The 13,943-nt window shown below is 40.4% G+C and overlaps 2 protein-coding genes across 4 annotated transcripts; one reads left to right on the top strand and one right to left on the bottom strand.

The window, feature by feature from the left end:
• Positions 1–889: 889 nt before the first annotated feature.
• Positions 890–11,128, bottom strand: ccdc85b (coiled-coil domain containing 85B). Of its 2 annotated transcripts, none has more exons than XM_037261604.1 (2): positions 11,118–11,128; positions 890–4,598 (listed from the first exon to the last, which is right to left on the bottom strand). In XM_037261604.1, exon 2 carries the CDS (start codon positions 4,577–4,579, stop codon positions 3,977–3,979), a length of 603 nt encoding a protein of 200 aa, XP_037117499.1. In that variant the 5' UTR covers positions 4,580–4,598; positions 11,118–11,128; the 3' UTR covers positions 890–3,976. The 2 variants fall into 2 exon arrangements, with proteins under 2 accessions (XP_037117499.1, XP_037117498.1); XM_037261603.1 differs by lacking the exon at positions 11,118–11,128 and adding an exon at positions 5,198–5,869.
• Positions 7,951–13,918, top strand: fibpa (fibroblast growth factor (acidic) intracellular binding protein a). Of its 2 annotated transcripts, none has more exons than XM_037261598.1 (11): positions 7,951–8,288; positions 8,498–8,585; positions 8,829–9,027; positions 9,232–9,358; positions 9,485–9,585; positions 9,731–9,864; positions 10,517–10,625; positions 10,748–10,811; positions 11,614–11,700; positions 11,779–11,876; positions 13,194–13,918. In XM_037261598.1, the coding sequence occupies exons 2-11, from the start codon at positions 8,501–8,503 to the stop codon at positions 13,261–13,263; spliced, it is 1,074 nt and encodes a 357-aa protein (XP_037117493.1). In that variant the 5' UTR covers positions 7,951–8,288; positions 8,498–8,500; the 3' UTR covers positions 13,264–13,918. The 2 variants fall into 2 exon arrangements, with proteins under 2 accessions (XP_037117493.1, XP_037117492.1); XM_037261597.1 differs by having other exon boundaries at positions 8,501–8,585.
• The last annotated feature ends 25 nt before the right edge of the window (positions 13,919–13,943 follow it).

Consider the following 13,943-nt stretch of genomic DNA (forward strand, 5'->3'; position numbering starts at 1 on the left):
GTCGCTCATCCGGAGTCTGCTTCTGGAAATAGAAGCGAGCGCTTGCTAATACAGTTCATGCGTGTCTCTGAGGGCAACGGGTTGCTACGCTCAAAGTGGGTTAGCGACACAGACGAGGGGACGAATGACAGATGGAGAGCTGGAGGGAGAACATCAATGCGAGTGTGTGTTTGTGTGCGTGTGTGTATGCGCGTGCACCACAAAAGCCAGTGCGCCCCGAATCAATGACAAAACAGCCACGCTGCAATGACACCGTGCCGAGAATCCCCCATGGACCATCACGTTTTTGGGTCCCCGATATTCAGCTCATTTTGATTATATCAACGACACCACCACCAACCCTTCTGTACTCAACTTCCACTTTTTTTCCACTACATTTCCAAAGTAAAATGTATGGATGTACTCTGATATATTTATCGTAACCATCTTTGATATTACAAAATAAAATCTAAAACTGATTGTCGACAAAATGCCAGACCCAAGCAGCATGAAGCAGAAGAATATTCCTGGATGCAATTTTCCAATCCACAAGGTCTAAGCATTAGTTGCTGTTTCTGGATATTATCCATCTACTATTGGATGAACAAAAAATATCTCCCTTATTTTTGATGAACCCTTGGGTCTTCTACCTACTAATGTTGGTCATTGTAGTATTTGTGGAACCAAGTACTTTTTGAGGTGGTACTCGGTGTAGAAGGCTTGAGCTGTCTTACTAGTGTTGCCTTCGAGCACTTTTATTTTTTAATTAATAACAACACATATTCTAAATTTGTTTTCAATGTTGCTATTGAAGCGACTCGTTATCCACGGTCCTTCTTGCCTGAGGAAAAAGGTCAACATGAATCAATGGTGTGTGTCATGTACACATAATAAGGACGGGACAGCGGGCAAAGTGTGATAGCACTGTATTTAAAGCTCTTCAAAACACTGTGAGCACACAACCCACCGATATAGCAACTCAATCCTGTGCATTGCCCAATGAGATCGTTCAAATAAAAGGGTTTTCAATGCCATGTAATCGGAGAAATCAGGAAATACAAGAGGACTTAAAGATATATATTGTGTTTTCGCAAAAAGTTTGGGATATTTGACATACGGGTGAACGATCTGATGCTGTTCTGTGATGCTTTCAGTCTTCCTGTTGCGCTCTAAGTTTAGAGAAGCTTGTCATCAGCAGATTGCAATTAGGACTGGAAGGAAAACACAGAGAGCCATAGCAGTGGGAATTTGGTAAAACCCCATTTGAATTGAGAAACACATGGGAAAAAGAAAACTATCTTTTTGAACTCAGAAGGTACTTTAGATTTGATGAAAAATAAAATGGGTTTTTTTCTGTAATAAAACATTCACAAAAATCCTTTTCTAACTTGAATTTATTTTAACACTGACAATTTTTCCCTACAATTATTTCTAATTGACAAAAAACTATTTTTAAGTCTTTTAAAAATAATTTAACATTGACAATCATTGGTTAGTCTGAATTTATTTCATCGTTGACAAAACATTTGTTTCAAACCATGACTTCATTTGAAAAATGATTTCAAAACATTTTGAAACTATTGATTTCAAAACTGACAAGCATTGCTTTTTATATTTACATTGGAAAAAGTTCTATTTAGTCTGAATTTTTTGAACAAAAATATTTTTTTCATCTGAATATAAACATTGACAAGCACCAAAATATTTTTTTCCCCACTTTGAGTTAATTGACCATTGACCAAAAAAAAAAATTGCTTAAAAATTTAAAATGTTTAGATTTTTTTTAATTTGAAGTGATCTTAACACTGCTAATTTAGCTTGATTTGAACAAAACAACAAAAATTCAAGGTCAAAGTGTATTTCATGCTCCTCTTAAAATTTCCCTCCCGAAATCCCAAACCTTTTGCGAGTAGTGTAAACACTCCTTAATGTTACAGGGTTTTTGTAAATACAAAGCATACAGAGAAGATGCAACTTAAAGTCTGTTCTGTGTCTTAAAGTGAACATCAACAACAACTAAGTCAAAACACAGTAGAGTGATGAATCCAACACGTTCCGACAAGTTGGTCCTCCGGTGTGATACAAAGCCTTTCCAGTTGATTTGAAAAAGTGTTCATGTGAGTCCGAGGGCATCTACGCTCGCTCCATTAAAACCTGAAGGGCCGTCAGTCACCTAGGACTGCTTGGCAAACGCACCATCGTCGTATGGCACTCGAATCCTGGTCCTGAGGCGGAGAGTGCATAAAATACAACACGTCGTTGGGCGCCCATGGCAAAATTTCACGGCCTTCAACGCCAATTCAGTGCTATGAGGGATTCCACTGACAAAATATGGCTCAAAACCGGATTGAAATTGATCTTTAGATCAATGATTGCGCTGTCCAGTGCAATAGAAAAAAGGCTGATTTTTTTTTTCTTTCTACCAGTGTAGGCTAGTCCAGTGTAGGGTTGCAAAATTCCAGGGAACAGTCCAACAAGAAATTTATGGGAATAAATCAGAAACTTGAAGGTTGGCATTCACTCCCGTAAACGTTCATATTCATCATCCAACTGAACCCAAATCGCTGTGTTGGTTTTGTGTTTTGATGGATTTTGTGTAGGACACTGATTTGGGTGAAACCAAACCACGTTCTATACTTCTGATTACTGGAAAAAGGTATGTTTGTTTTTTGTTTTTTTTACAGTGTGAGTTATTGGGTTGATATTTAATTTTTTTTTAAGTGAGTTACTTGCGAAGCAAAATTTGAGATATGAATGATGTTCAGAAACGCCGTCACTCCAAAAAAAATGGACTAATTAAGTTAGTGTAACGTCCTCATGAGCAAGGTGACAAAAAGTGCTGTAAACAAAAATTAAAATGTTATATTCCCATAAATTTCCATGGAACATTCTCCACCTTAACATCTTAAAAATTATTTTTCCACCACTTTGCAATCCTGGTCCAGTGCATGAGACCTACTTTTTTGGTCCCAGGACTTTTTTTTTTTTTTTTTTTTTTAAACATCAAACCACTGAAAAAGGATTTGGGCAGAAGAGTCATTAGAAAACCTGTAAAACAGATCTAAACCTACAGTTTCTAGAAATGTCTGTGAAAAGTCCTGAAAAGGTCAGCGATGTGGCACACAGCAAGTCTTGCAGCATTCAAAAGGCTCACGGAGTTGAATTGAATCATTTGGCTGCGCTCGGAATCATTCCCTCGGCGCAAAACAGTCACAACACCATTTTGGAGTAAAGTGGACCGTTGCTATTTGCAAGGAGTACGAGAATTTGTGTTCTTAATGGCAGAAGAGAAAAAAACTTATGTACTATATCACGCAAACATTCTTGAAAAAATATAAAAAAAAAAAAAACTTTCAATAACTTGCCCACATACACAAAAAAAAAATCAATTAGCCCGCCAATGGTGTTTCCTCTTATATGTTAGCATAGCTAGTGAACTTTGGTATTTACATGGTTTAATTGAACATTTCGGTGTTAGAATATTATGTAAGGTTTGGTTCTTTTTTTGTTTTACGTGTACGTCAGTTTTGCAGTCAACTTCAAATTGGTCTTTTTTGGGATATCAATGAATGATTTCAGAATGACTTTAGTCTATTGGGAATTTGGCTCGATTCTTTGTGAACTTAATCTATTTAAAAAGAAAAAAAAAACAATTGAGATTAGGTTGTCGGGAATGACTACTTAGTTAGAATTGATGAGTCACTTGCATTCATCATTTCCGACTCCCTTATCATCAAAACAGCCATTTTAGCAGATATTTTAGACACTATCTAGGTCCACAATATAAAAATGTCTTCATTTTTTGGGGGATCAGTGAGTCAGGAACGATTCTAAATGTAGTCACTGCATTTGGAATCCTTCACTCATTCTCAACTCCCAAATCACAGCAAAGGTATTTTCTAGCGGGCCATGCAAATGTTGGCAATTAGGCAACGATTCCGAGCACAGCCCTTGTATCTAGCCCTCAGCGTCCATATTCGAAGCCCTTGTTGAAGCGTCAGTCATCTGGCGAGCACACTAAGTGGAGCTGGTCCGGACTCCCCACGCTTCCCGTACTGGAGCTGCCGTCCCCCAGGTCCCGAGCCACCATGCACTGCAAGGCCAGCTCGGTGGACCCACCGGGGCTGGAGTCGCTCCGGCTGACGCACTCCTCCTCCAGGACCAGACACAGCTCCTTCAGGTCCAGGTTCTCCTTGACCAGGCCGTCCTGGGTGCGCTCCAGCTCAGCCAGCTTCTTCAGGTAGCCACCCAGGTCTTCGCGCATGACCTTGGCAGCGTGGTGGCCAAAGTGCTGCCACTCACGAGCCAGCTTCTTCACCTTGAGTCGGTCGTCGTCCAGGAAGCAACACAGGTCCCGCAGCTCCACGTTCTCCTCCTGCAGACGCTGGTTGATGACCTTGAGCTCGCGGATCTCCAGCAGGTGGCCCTGGAGCTGCTTGTTCACCTCCTTGATGAGACGCCCCCGCTGAATGAGCGCCGAGATCTTCTCTGACTCCTCCTTGCGCAGACGACTCAGCAGGTCCTCCTTGGAGCACGCCAGCAGGTCCTCGTCCGACATTTTGGACAGCTCCCGCGTCAGGAGCTCCCCTTCGTTGCTCATCTTCTTCTTAAATTTAACCCTTTGACATCCGAGACAAAAAAGTATCATGCATCCGTGTACACAACCCAAAACCCAGTATTTGACGTTTTTGTGATTAAGGACTGTACAAATAAATTTGACTTGACTTGCAAGTACCAGATTATAGACCCTCCCCCCCAAAAAACACGACTATGCAAGTGTTTACTGTAGTTCCTTGCCACCAAATGCCACATGATGGTGGCAACAAACTACTTAAATTAAAAAAAAAAAAACACTCCACAACTCACTTCGACATAATACCTTGACACAGGGAAACCACAGATTGGTGCCAGAACACTACATTTGTCTAAATGCTCTGCAAACTCCTTTCATTATATATTCTTACCTTTGCTTCTACTTTAAACATTTTGTTTGTAAATGCATTTAAATGTTGTTAATGTAACTCTTTTTAGTATTTTTCGTTTCATTATTCACTTTTTGTTTCATTCGATTTTTAAGGGTTGAAACTATCGGTCGTTATGTGCAGAAACAAGTGGGTGAGTTTTTCCCAGTAAATAACGAAGGCTATATCCCTCTCCCCCGCCCGAAATGTGTAAATAGACAAATACAATACGCGGGCGTTCATTGTAGTTGCTGTACCTGAGAAAATATAAAAGTGCAGAGAGGATGGAATTATTTCACAAGCTGACCACCCTCATCCAGTGCGACTTCTGTGTGCAAACATCACACCAGCAAGGCTTCTTCATTTGCCCAGATTTTGTGCTCAATTGTGTCTGTCGTCCAAAATCATCAGAAGCACCAAAGCAGCTTGCACAACAGGCCTTCGCGAGTAAGGAACGGCCACTGTGCTTATTTCACCTATCCCCGAAGATGAGGATGATGATTCTATTTTCAAGGCAGCAGCTTGCAAAAATGGCTCGCTCCATCCATCCATCCACCGCCGCCTTTTGTATTCTTTTTCCCCCCCCTCTTTAATCCATCAGGCAACGATGCATAACACAGATGTTGGCTGTTGTGTCTGTACCGCCGTGGTTGCCACTCGCCATCCGGATTGGACTCCGAGCTCTGTGGACTCTCTCCGGTTTCTCCGCTTCGGTGAGAAAGCTAAAGCTTCTTCTCACAAACGTTTCGTTTTTAGGCGTGGGAGGTATAAAAAAGTAAAAGGCCTACAAAATAGTCCGTTTGAGTCCGCGTAACGACATTTGTAGCCATGATCCGGCTGGAATTAAGCACAACAATGTCCGCCTCCACAAGACACTTTCACGGTTGGGATTCTCCGCTCGAGGCTACGCGCCGTGAAGCCAGACGGAATCACCGGAAACAGATAAAATGAGGTTTCGAAATATGCGTGCTTAGAAGTAAGGTCTGTCAAGCTAAATATCTGCCCCACCATGGACACATACATGTAGTGATACTTTTAGGCTGACAGAATTCATCGATATGGAATAAATACTTATTTATTTATATATGTACTAGTATGTTAAGTATTTATAGTATATATGGATTAGTATGGTATTCTACAGGATTGTCTTACCACTAAGGACAAAGTGTGCATGAGCCGTGAGCAGGATATCACATTGTATATGGAATAAATGCCTACAACTTTGATATGATTCTGTAGGAATAATGATAAATGTGAATATACAAAGTCAAATGTCAATTTCCCCTTGCAGTTGATTTACGACCTACAACTTTCCAGTTACTTTATTTTGAAATTCTACCGGAAATACTCTTCAAATGACGAATAACAATCAAGTTTTATGCTTCTATCTAAGAGATAATCATAAATATTTGTGATCTCCTCCTGTCACTCCCTGTGGAGCTCTGGCTTTCAAAAACATCACGAATAATCAGATACATTTATTAACTTCTAGATTATAGAGCTGATATTTAAAAACTATTTCATTCCCTGCCTTCCCCTAGGGGCTAATCATAAATATCTGTGATCTCCCACTGAGTGTCTCCCAGTGGAGCTCCTATTTTGAAAACACCACGAATAACCATGGAAATTATCTAAATATCGGTGTTCATTTTAAAACATGAATCATGCGCTGACTTGTACCTCTTATTGACAGGTTTAGAGTCTAAAGAAGAAGCCAAGCCATGAAAATAATCAAATTCTAGGAAATGCCAAGGAAAGCTGGACTTTCTTCCTCTGGGATGTTCCCTGCAGGATAACACTAACAGCACGCATTATACACGTTATGTCTGCTGGTTTGTGTATGACTGTATGACTGTACGACCCCCCCACCTTTGTGGTTCCCCAATAGCTTTGTGCTGAGGCATTCACACACACATCCTTCCGCCCTGTGTCCCACCTCCATTGTTGCATGGAGACCAGGATAATGTAGGGTGTTAACCCAACGGTGACGGCATCGGAATGTAATGTGAGTTAAAAAACAAGGGGAAAAAAAAATGTGCAGCGAGGAGGGGATTTGTTCCCCACCTTGTCGGCACCTCCCATATATCGTGTAGTTACTCTGAAAGACACATGCAGAAGCACAGAAAAGGGGAGGGTGCAACCAGGCTGGGATTATGGGGATTTATTTAGATTAATCGCCAGCGGGGGAGCAGATTGTGTATTTCATGCGGTAAACCCGAGTCAGAGCAGATGTGGTCTGGTTTATTTTAAGAAAGCTGGAAATAATTAATAAGCAAATCTGCCAGCGTTCGTCATCTCTTGCGTTTCCAAGCGGACGTTTGATTAAAATTGTAGATATCTGACATAAATCATCACAAATCTGACATTCACAAATGAAGTTTTGTTTTGTTTTGAACAAATTAGCTATTAGTATTGGAAAGAAGTCTTATTTTTCCTAGAAAAAAAAATTTGTATCTTGGGAAGGATATGTATTGCACATTTTCCATCCAAAATTGAAATGTACTTTTCTTAGAGAAATACGATTTTAAATCCTGACAAAGAACGCCTTTGGTCCTATGAAACAACTTTTTGAAAAAAAAAAATAATACAATTATTTCCTTTTATCTCATTTCCCCCCCCCCCCCCCCCATTTTTAAAAAAAATATTTAAGGTATAAAGCATAAAGCCAGAATATTCAGGTAAAAAGTTTGTATTTGTATATATTTCACTTCTTCCTTAAACTTTTACTTCAATATATGTCAACATTATCTCAGAAAAAGGATTAGATAGCTATGCATTTAAAATGTATACCTCACTATACATACTGCGTGCAGGATGTGTTGACGACTTTAATGACAATTGCACTCATGCGATATGATTTTAAAAAGCCCGAGCGTAAACACGATTATGTAAAGTACTTTGCGTATTATGTAAGAATTGGAAATAGCGAGCGATTTGAACGAATTCTACATTTATAACGCAGTAGGCGCATACGTCATGACCAAACCAGACGTGTTACGTCATGACGCACACTTCTCCTGGTGACAGAACCCGGAAGTGGGCTCGTGTGTCTGGCGACTGTTGTTGACATTTCTGCACACACCATTGTTATCATGCGTACAAGCGCGCCGTGTGAAATTTAAGAACGACTGTAGCGTTTTACCTCATTGCACGCATCCATTTTATCTTTAATTATTTTTTGGGGGTGTGGAGGGGTTGTTTCGCAACGCCGCTAAATTCGACGTAGCTACGACGACCCTGATACAAGTGGCTATCACAGAGTAGCAGCAGGCCAAGTGAAGCAAATTCACCAAAAAACATGCCTTTGGATTTCGTAGCCTGACGGTGTTGGGAGGAGATTAAATTAAGGTAATGTTTGTTTGGAGTTAAACGAGCTACGTATCTTTTTTTTTAATACACGGCATCCATCTAAGTGAGTCAAGCGTTGTCTGAATTCATTGCTTTCCGTCCATCTATATAATCATCTAGTCAGAATTCAAATTGCTGCACGTTAATTATACAAGTACCAGCTTTGCTATGGCTAATCTTAATGCTTGTTGACATTTCTGGTCTCGAAGCAGATGGCTGTTGAGCTGGATGTGTTTGTGGGTAACACCACTATCATGGACGAGGAGGTTTATCAGCTTTGGTTGGATGGATATACAGGTAATGTATGCCACATCATTCATTTTGAAGGAGACTCTGCTTTTTTTCCATTGTTTAATTTTTTGCCATTATTATACCTGTAGTATGACAAATGTTCCATTCAGTCGTGTACATGGATACTAACTGGGCATGTTCAAATCCAAATACAGAACTAAATTGTATCTGAACATTAAAAAGTCAGTTTTAATTTGTAATCAGTTGGTTAAGCAAGTTTGAAAGAACCATATTTGTTCTCCGGAGCAGTAAACGATGCCGTGAAGGTCCGAATGGAGGGCGGAGCGCTGGACGAGTGCGAGGCGAATGCGGACGTGCTGTTGAGTGACACGATGGACCAGTACAGAACTTTCCAGATGTGTGAGCGCCTGTTGCACAGCCCATCCAAACTGGCCAATCAGCTGCTCTTCCAGATCCCGCCACATCGCCAAGCCATGCTCATTGAGAGGTGATGCGCTTTTCCCCTTTCATTTTTTTCCCCAAACCTTTGGCGCGTGTCATTTCCATTTCATGTATTTTTCGGGCGTCATTTATGACCATTTAATCTCAAAGAGGACTTGCATTGTCCTATTTAGTCACTATCGCTCCCTTTTTGTATCCTTGATGTGGTTCAGTCTAACTTAAATCGCTCCTTGTTCTTTCCTAATTTAAGATACTATGACTTTGATGACGCGTTTGTGCGCGAAGTCCTGGGCAAGAAACTATCAAAGGGAACCAAGAAAGACTTGGATGACATCAGCGCCAAGACAGGCGTGACTCTGAAAAGCTGCAGACGACAGGTAAAACGCTAATATTTGATCTGCTGTTAGTCATTTGTTGAAAAATCTGAAAATTCCAACGTGTTCAGAATTTTATGCTACTCTTTCAAAACAAAACAATTCCATGCATTTGATGTTTGATTGCAGTTTGACAACTTCAAGCGTGTTTTCAAAGTGGTGGAAGAGCTAAAGGGCCCTCTAGTGGAGAACATACGTCAGCATTTCCTTCTCTCTGACAAGCTTGGAAGGTAAAACCTGAAGCGTTGCTAATGTTCCTTTTTTCTCCCTGCCTGGTTTCACAACCCTGTGATGTTTTTAACTAACTCCTGTTATCCAGGATACTTGCGCCAAGTGAAACAACGGCGCGCTAACTGCCTTCTTGGCCTGTTTCAGGGATTACGCAGCCATTGTGTTCTTTGCCAACAATCGCTTTGAGACGGGGAAAAGAAAGCTGCAGTATCTCACGTTCCAGGATTTTGCTTTCTGCGCCGGGCAGCTTATCAACAACTGGACAGTTGGAGCTGTTGGTGAGAGATTGACTCGGTTTGTTTAAGATGAAAGGCATCCTTGGATTAACATGTGACTGTGTGTCATTTTAAACATTATCATTAACTGCCTTACTTTAAACGCACATCCAAGACAAACAACATTTTGAAAATGTGAGCCCAAACTAAAATGCTAAATATTTGCCACTTAAAGTGGTACCAAATACAAGTGACCCAAATTTTTTTTTCCCCCATCTGAATGTATACAATTTTTGCTTTCACAAACAAAGTGTCCTCAGCTTCTATGGCACAAGATGTGTGGTCATGTTATTATGGTGGATGTTTTTTTGTTTTTTTGTTATTTTACGTCAGCTTTAACCCCTAACAAATTGTAATGTAACGTCTTTGTTGATGTCAAAACCTTGTGGCACGTTCAGTGGAGTATCTCTAACTCTTGGCCATCAGAGGTCGCCAGGACTCCCGGAAGGAAGGGAAAACTCCCTCCTGTCAAAATCTAAAACACATTATATCGATGTTTCTTGTGTATAAGAGTAAGAATGATTGAAAGATGTAACCATCTACAAAGAAAATAGTTGTTTTATTTATTATAAATAAACTTATAGAATAATATGATTGACACATTTCCTAAATAGTTAGTTTTAAAATGATAAAATCTCACACTTACTCATTCTAGATAACATGGTGGAAGACATGGATGTGGATCTTGACAAAGAATTCCTCCAAGAACTGAAAGAACTGAAGATTTTAATCTCTGACAAAGATCTGCTGGATCAACACAAAAGGTCTAAAACACACACACACACACACACACACTTACGCATGCGCACACATGCGCATTTGCTGATGACCTGTGAATCCAAAAGTTCAATTGCATAGGCCTTATGTTCTCTCATTTGTTCTTCAGTCTTGTCTGCACAGCCCTCAGGGGGAAAACAAAAGCTTTTCCTGAGATGGAGACCAATTTCAAGGTAAAAAATTAACAATAATTATCATTACTTCTGTGTGCAATTTTCCTCCAAGCACTTTTGTGTGCTGTATTCACCGGCCTATTCACGATCAGTTGTTGACTTCTTCATTCAGATTTATTTTTTAATTTGACCTACTAACTTCCACCATTTACTGAAAATGAACCTATTGCATTGCCGTTATCTTGTGTCATCTTTGCGTCAATAAACTACGTTGAAGTGATAGTTGTACTAAGTTCATCTTGTTTTCCCTTTTCAATTACTTCACTGGTTCTTCTATATCAAACAAATTATTTTGGGTGTATTTACCTGACATGTTTCGGCGGGTCACTGGTTCTTCTATATCAAACAAATTATTTTGGGTGTATTTACCTGACATGTTTCGGCGCGCCGAAACATGTCAGGTAAATACACCCAAAATAATTTATTTGATATAGAAGAACCAGTGAAGTAGTCCGTTGAAGTGAGTTTCACGTAGAGCTTTGTCGCTGTCTTGAGGCCATCCCGTTTGCTTGCTTATGGCGAGTCACCTGATTATATTAGCAACAAGCTAACTAACCTTTGCTAAATGAAATCATGTGGTTGGGGGGAAAATGTTTGCCTTTTACGTGTCAAACAGCCTGAAGCACTGTATATATAGTCCATTTCACCACTGTACTATTGTCAAAATGGATTCAGTTTGTGTCTTTGGATTGTACGACTTGACTTTATTTCTCGCCAAGGTTTTGCTCCAATTCCAGATTATTTGACTTGGGAAACCCTTGGCCATTCTATTTTGCAAATGAATCATTTTTCCTCTTGGCAGAATCTTTCCAGAGGCCTTGTGAACATCGCGGCCAAGTTAACCAACACCAAAGATGTCCGTGATTTCTTCATCGACCTCGTGGAGAAGGTGTGTAGTTTTTTCCAAGGCTGGACGAAAGCATGACGGAATCCGCCTGATGTAGCACCACCGCTTTTCTTCCCTCAGTTCATCGAGCCGTGTCGCTCGGACCGATGGACGGCGGCGGACATGAGGCTCTACTTGACTCACTACAGCAACTCGGCGCATATACTAGACACCTTCAAGTAAGCATCATGGAATGCGTTACAGAATTAACTTTGTAGTCTATTTAATTTCATAACAAAAGTCTGCTACCTTAATGCTAACATATAGTGTGAAATGCCATAGACAGGATAATCGAAATTATCGTCGGTGTTGCAGTTAATCTAAACCTACTACATTAACACAAACAGATCAGCAACACGTAAAACTAAAGAGTATTTTAAACCAAACCATACGATACGTCATTGCTCACTGCTGCCATGGGAAGTTGTGGCATAACATGGTACTACACGGAAGGCGCACAAATCTAAATTGGGATTTGCTCGTACACAATACAAACCCAGACTTCAAAATCCCGTGATATAGCTGTCCCAAATGTGGCGGCGGGCCCACCAGGCTTGTTTGGATATCTGTCCAGGCGACCCACCGTGAAAACAGACTACTTTGGTCAACTAAACAAAGTCAGATAAACACTTGGACTCTACCATTTGGCGCTCAGCCATCAAGTTGTGCGTCATGCTGTCTCATCCCTCATTCTTTAAACTGGGAACAGTGGAAGCTTAAAGGTTGGCCATTCTGGAATGCTGGACCACCTACAAGTTGCCTCACATTTTGATAAAAAGAAAAGAAACTTGACATAGATCAGGTTCCAACATATGCACCTTTTAATATCACAGATATTTTTTTATGTTTTACCCACGTGCTAAACCTAATAAAACACGTTCAATCTTCATAAAGATATTCCTTTATGCCTGTTCTCATGCCTTCGTCGTCAAGAAACGAGAGACCATCGTATGCACACACGTTTATTTTTTTTTAAACAAGAGGCAAAGTGTGTTTGCTTCAAGTTTGTCACTCCCAGTTCAAATGTACTCTTTACCCTGACATTTAAAACAAAAGAAAATGTATCAGCAGAGCTCAGCGCCGCCCAGCATGTTAAGACACAGCTTGGTACCACACTGGAAGTTTTATTAGGTTTTGTGTAACACATTACTGGGGGCGATGGAACAAATTAATGGCATTTAATTTCAATTGGTCATGGAACAACTTTCTCTTCTCGGTCAAGGTACCACTGTTTTTTTCTCTCCGAGACTTTGGGTTAAGTTCTGACTCGTACGACCCCATTCAACTTTCGAGGCTCCGCTGAACCTTGTTTTTCATGTAAACATTCCGAAATGGAATCCGGCTCAGGCCTGCACCTCTACGTATTCGACAAAGAGATATTCATGAAAATGGTTGCCTTGCTGAGTGGACAAAAACAGCCTTGCTTGACTTTTTCTTGAGATTTGCACTTGACTTGAATCTTTGTGTGTCTTTGTCTGTCTCTCTTTGCATATCAGACATCAAGTTGTGTGGGACAGATACATGAACGTCATCAAAAGCTGCATCTTCAAAATGTATCACGACTGAGTGGCTTTTTTCCTCAACCACTCCATTTCCCTCCGCTCCTGGCCCGAGCTGTTATCTTAACCACCCTCCTACGTATGGAAAGCCATGTGAGCGTTTTTTCTATATCCTTGGCGCCCAACTGAAGGTTCATAAACTAATATGCTCTTTTTACCCTCAGCGCAAAAATTGTAGGGATGGGCAAGTAGCGATACCAGCCTTGTTTCAGGGTATGGTACCTGCAATTGTTTTAGATCAGGACTTTAGAAATGAGAAGAACAGAAATCTGACATCAAAGTAATGTAATTTCAAGATTTTTTTTTTTTTTTTTTTTTACTGTTGGTCTGTAAAATTATTTGTCATTGTTTGGGGGAAATTTGATGCATCAAAAGTACTAGTGGTATCGGTGCTCGGTATCAGTATTGGTGACAACTCAAGATTTACGTGTGCTGGTATCGTGGTGAAAAAAAAAGCGGTCCCTACTCTCTAGTAATGTTTTTTTTTTGTCACTCAGAGTGACACATCCACCATGAGGTGAATATCAAGAGCATGGCATGAATTCTCAAACGTGTTTCCTCACCCTTGTTTTCTGCCTCCCTCTCTGTTAACGTGACTTCAAGCCTCCAAACAGCTTCTCTCGCTGTCTCGCTTTGTAAATAAAAGAGCGTATTTACATCAAGATGTCATCGTGTTTTATGTTGTTG

This window comes from Syngnathus acus, chromosome 10 (genome assembly GCF_901709675.1).
Source record: "Syngnathus acus chromosome 10, fSynAcu1.2, whole genome shotgun sequence".
Lineage (NCBI taxonomy): Eukaryota > Metazoa > Chordata > Actinopteri > Syngnathiformes > Syngnathidae > Syngnathus > Syngnathus acus.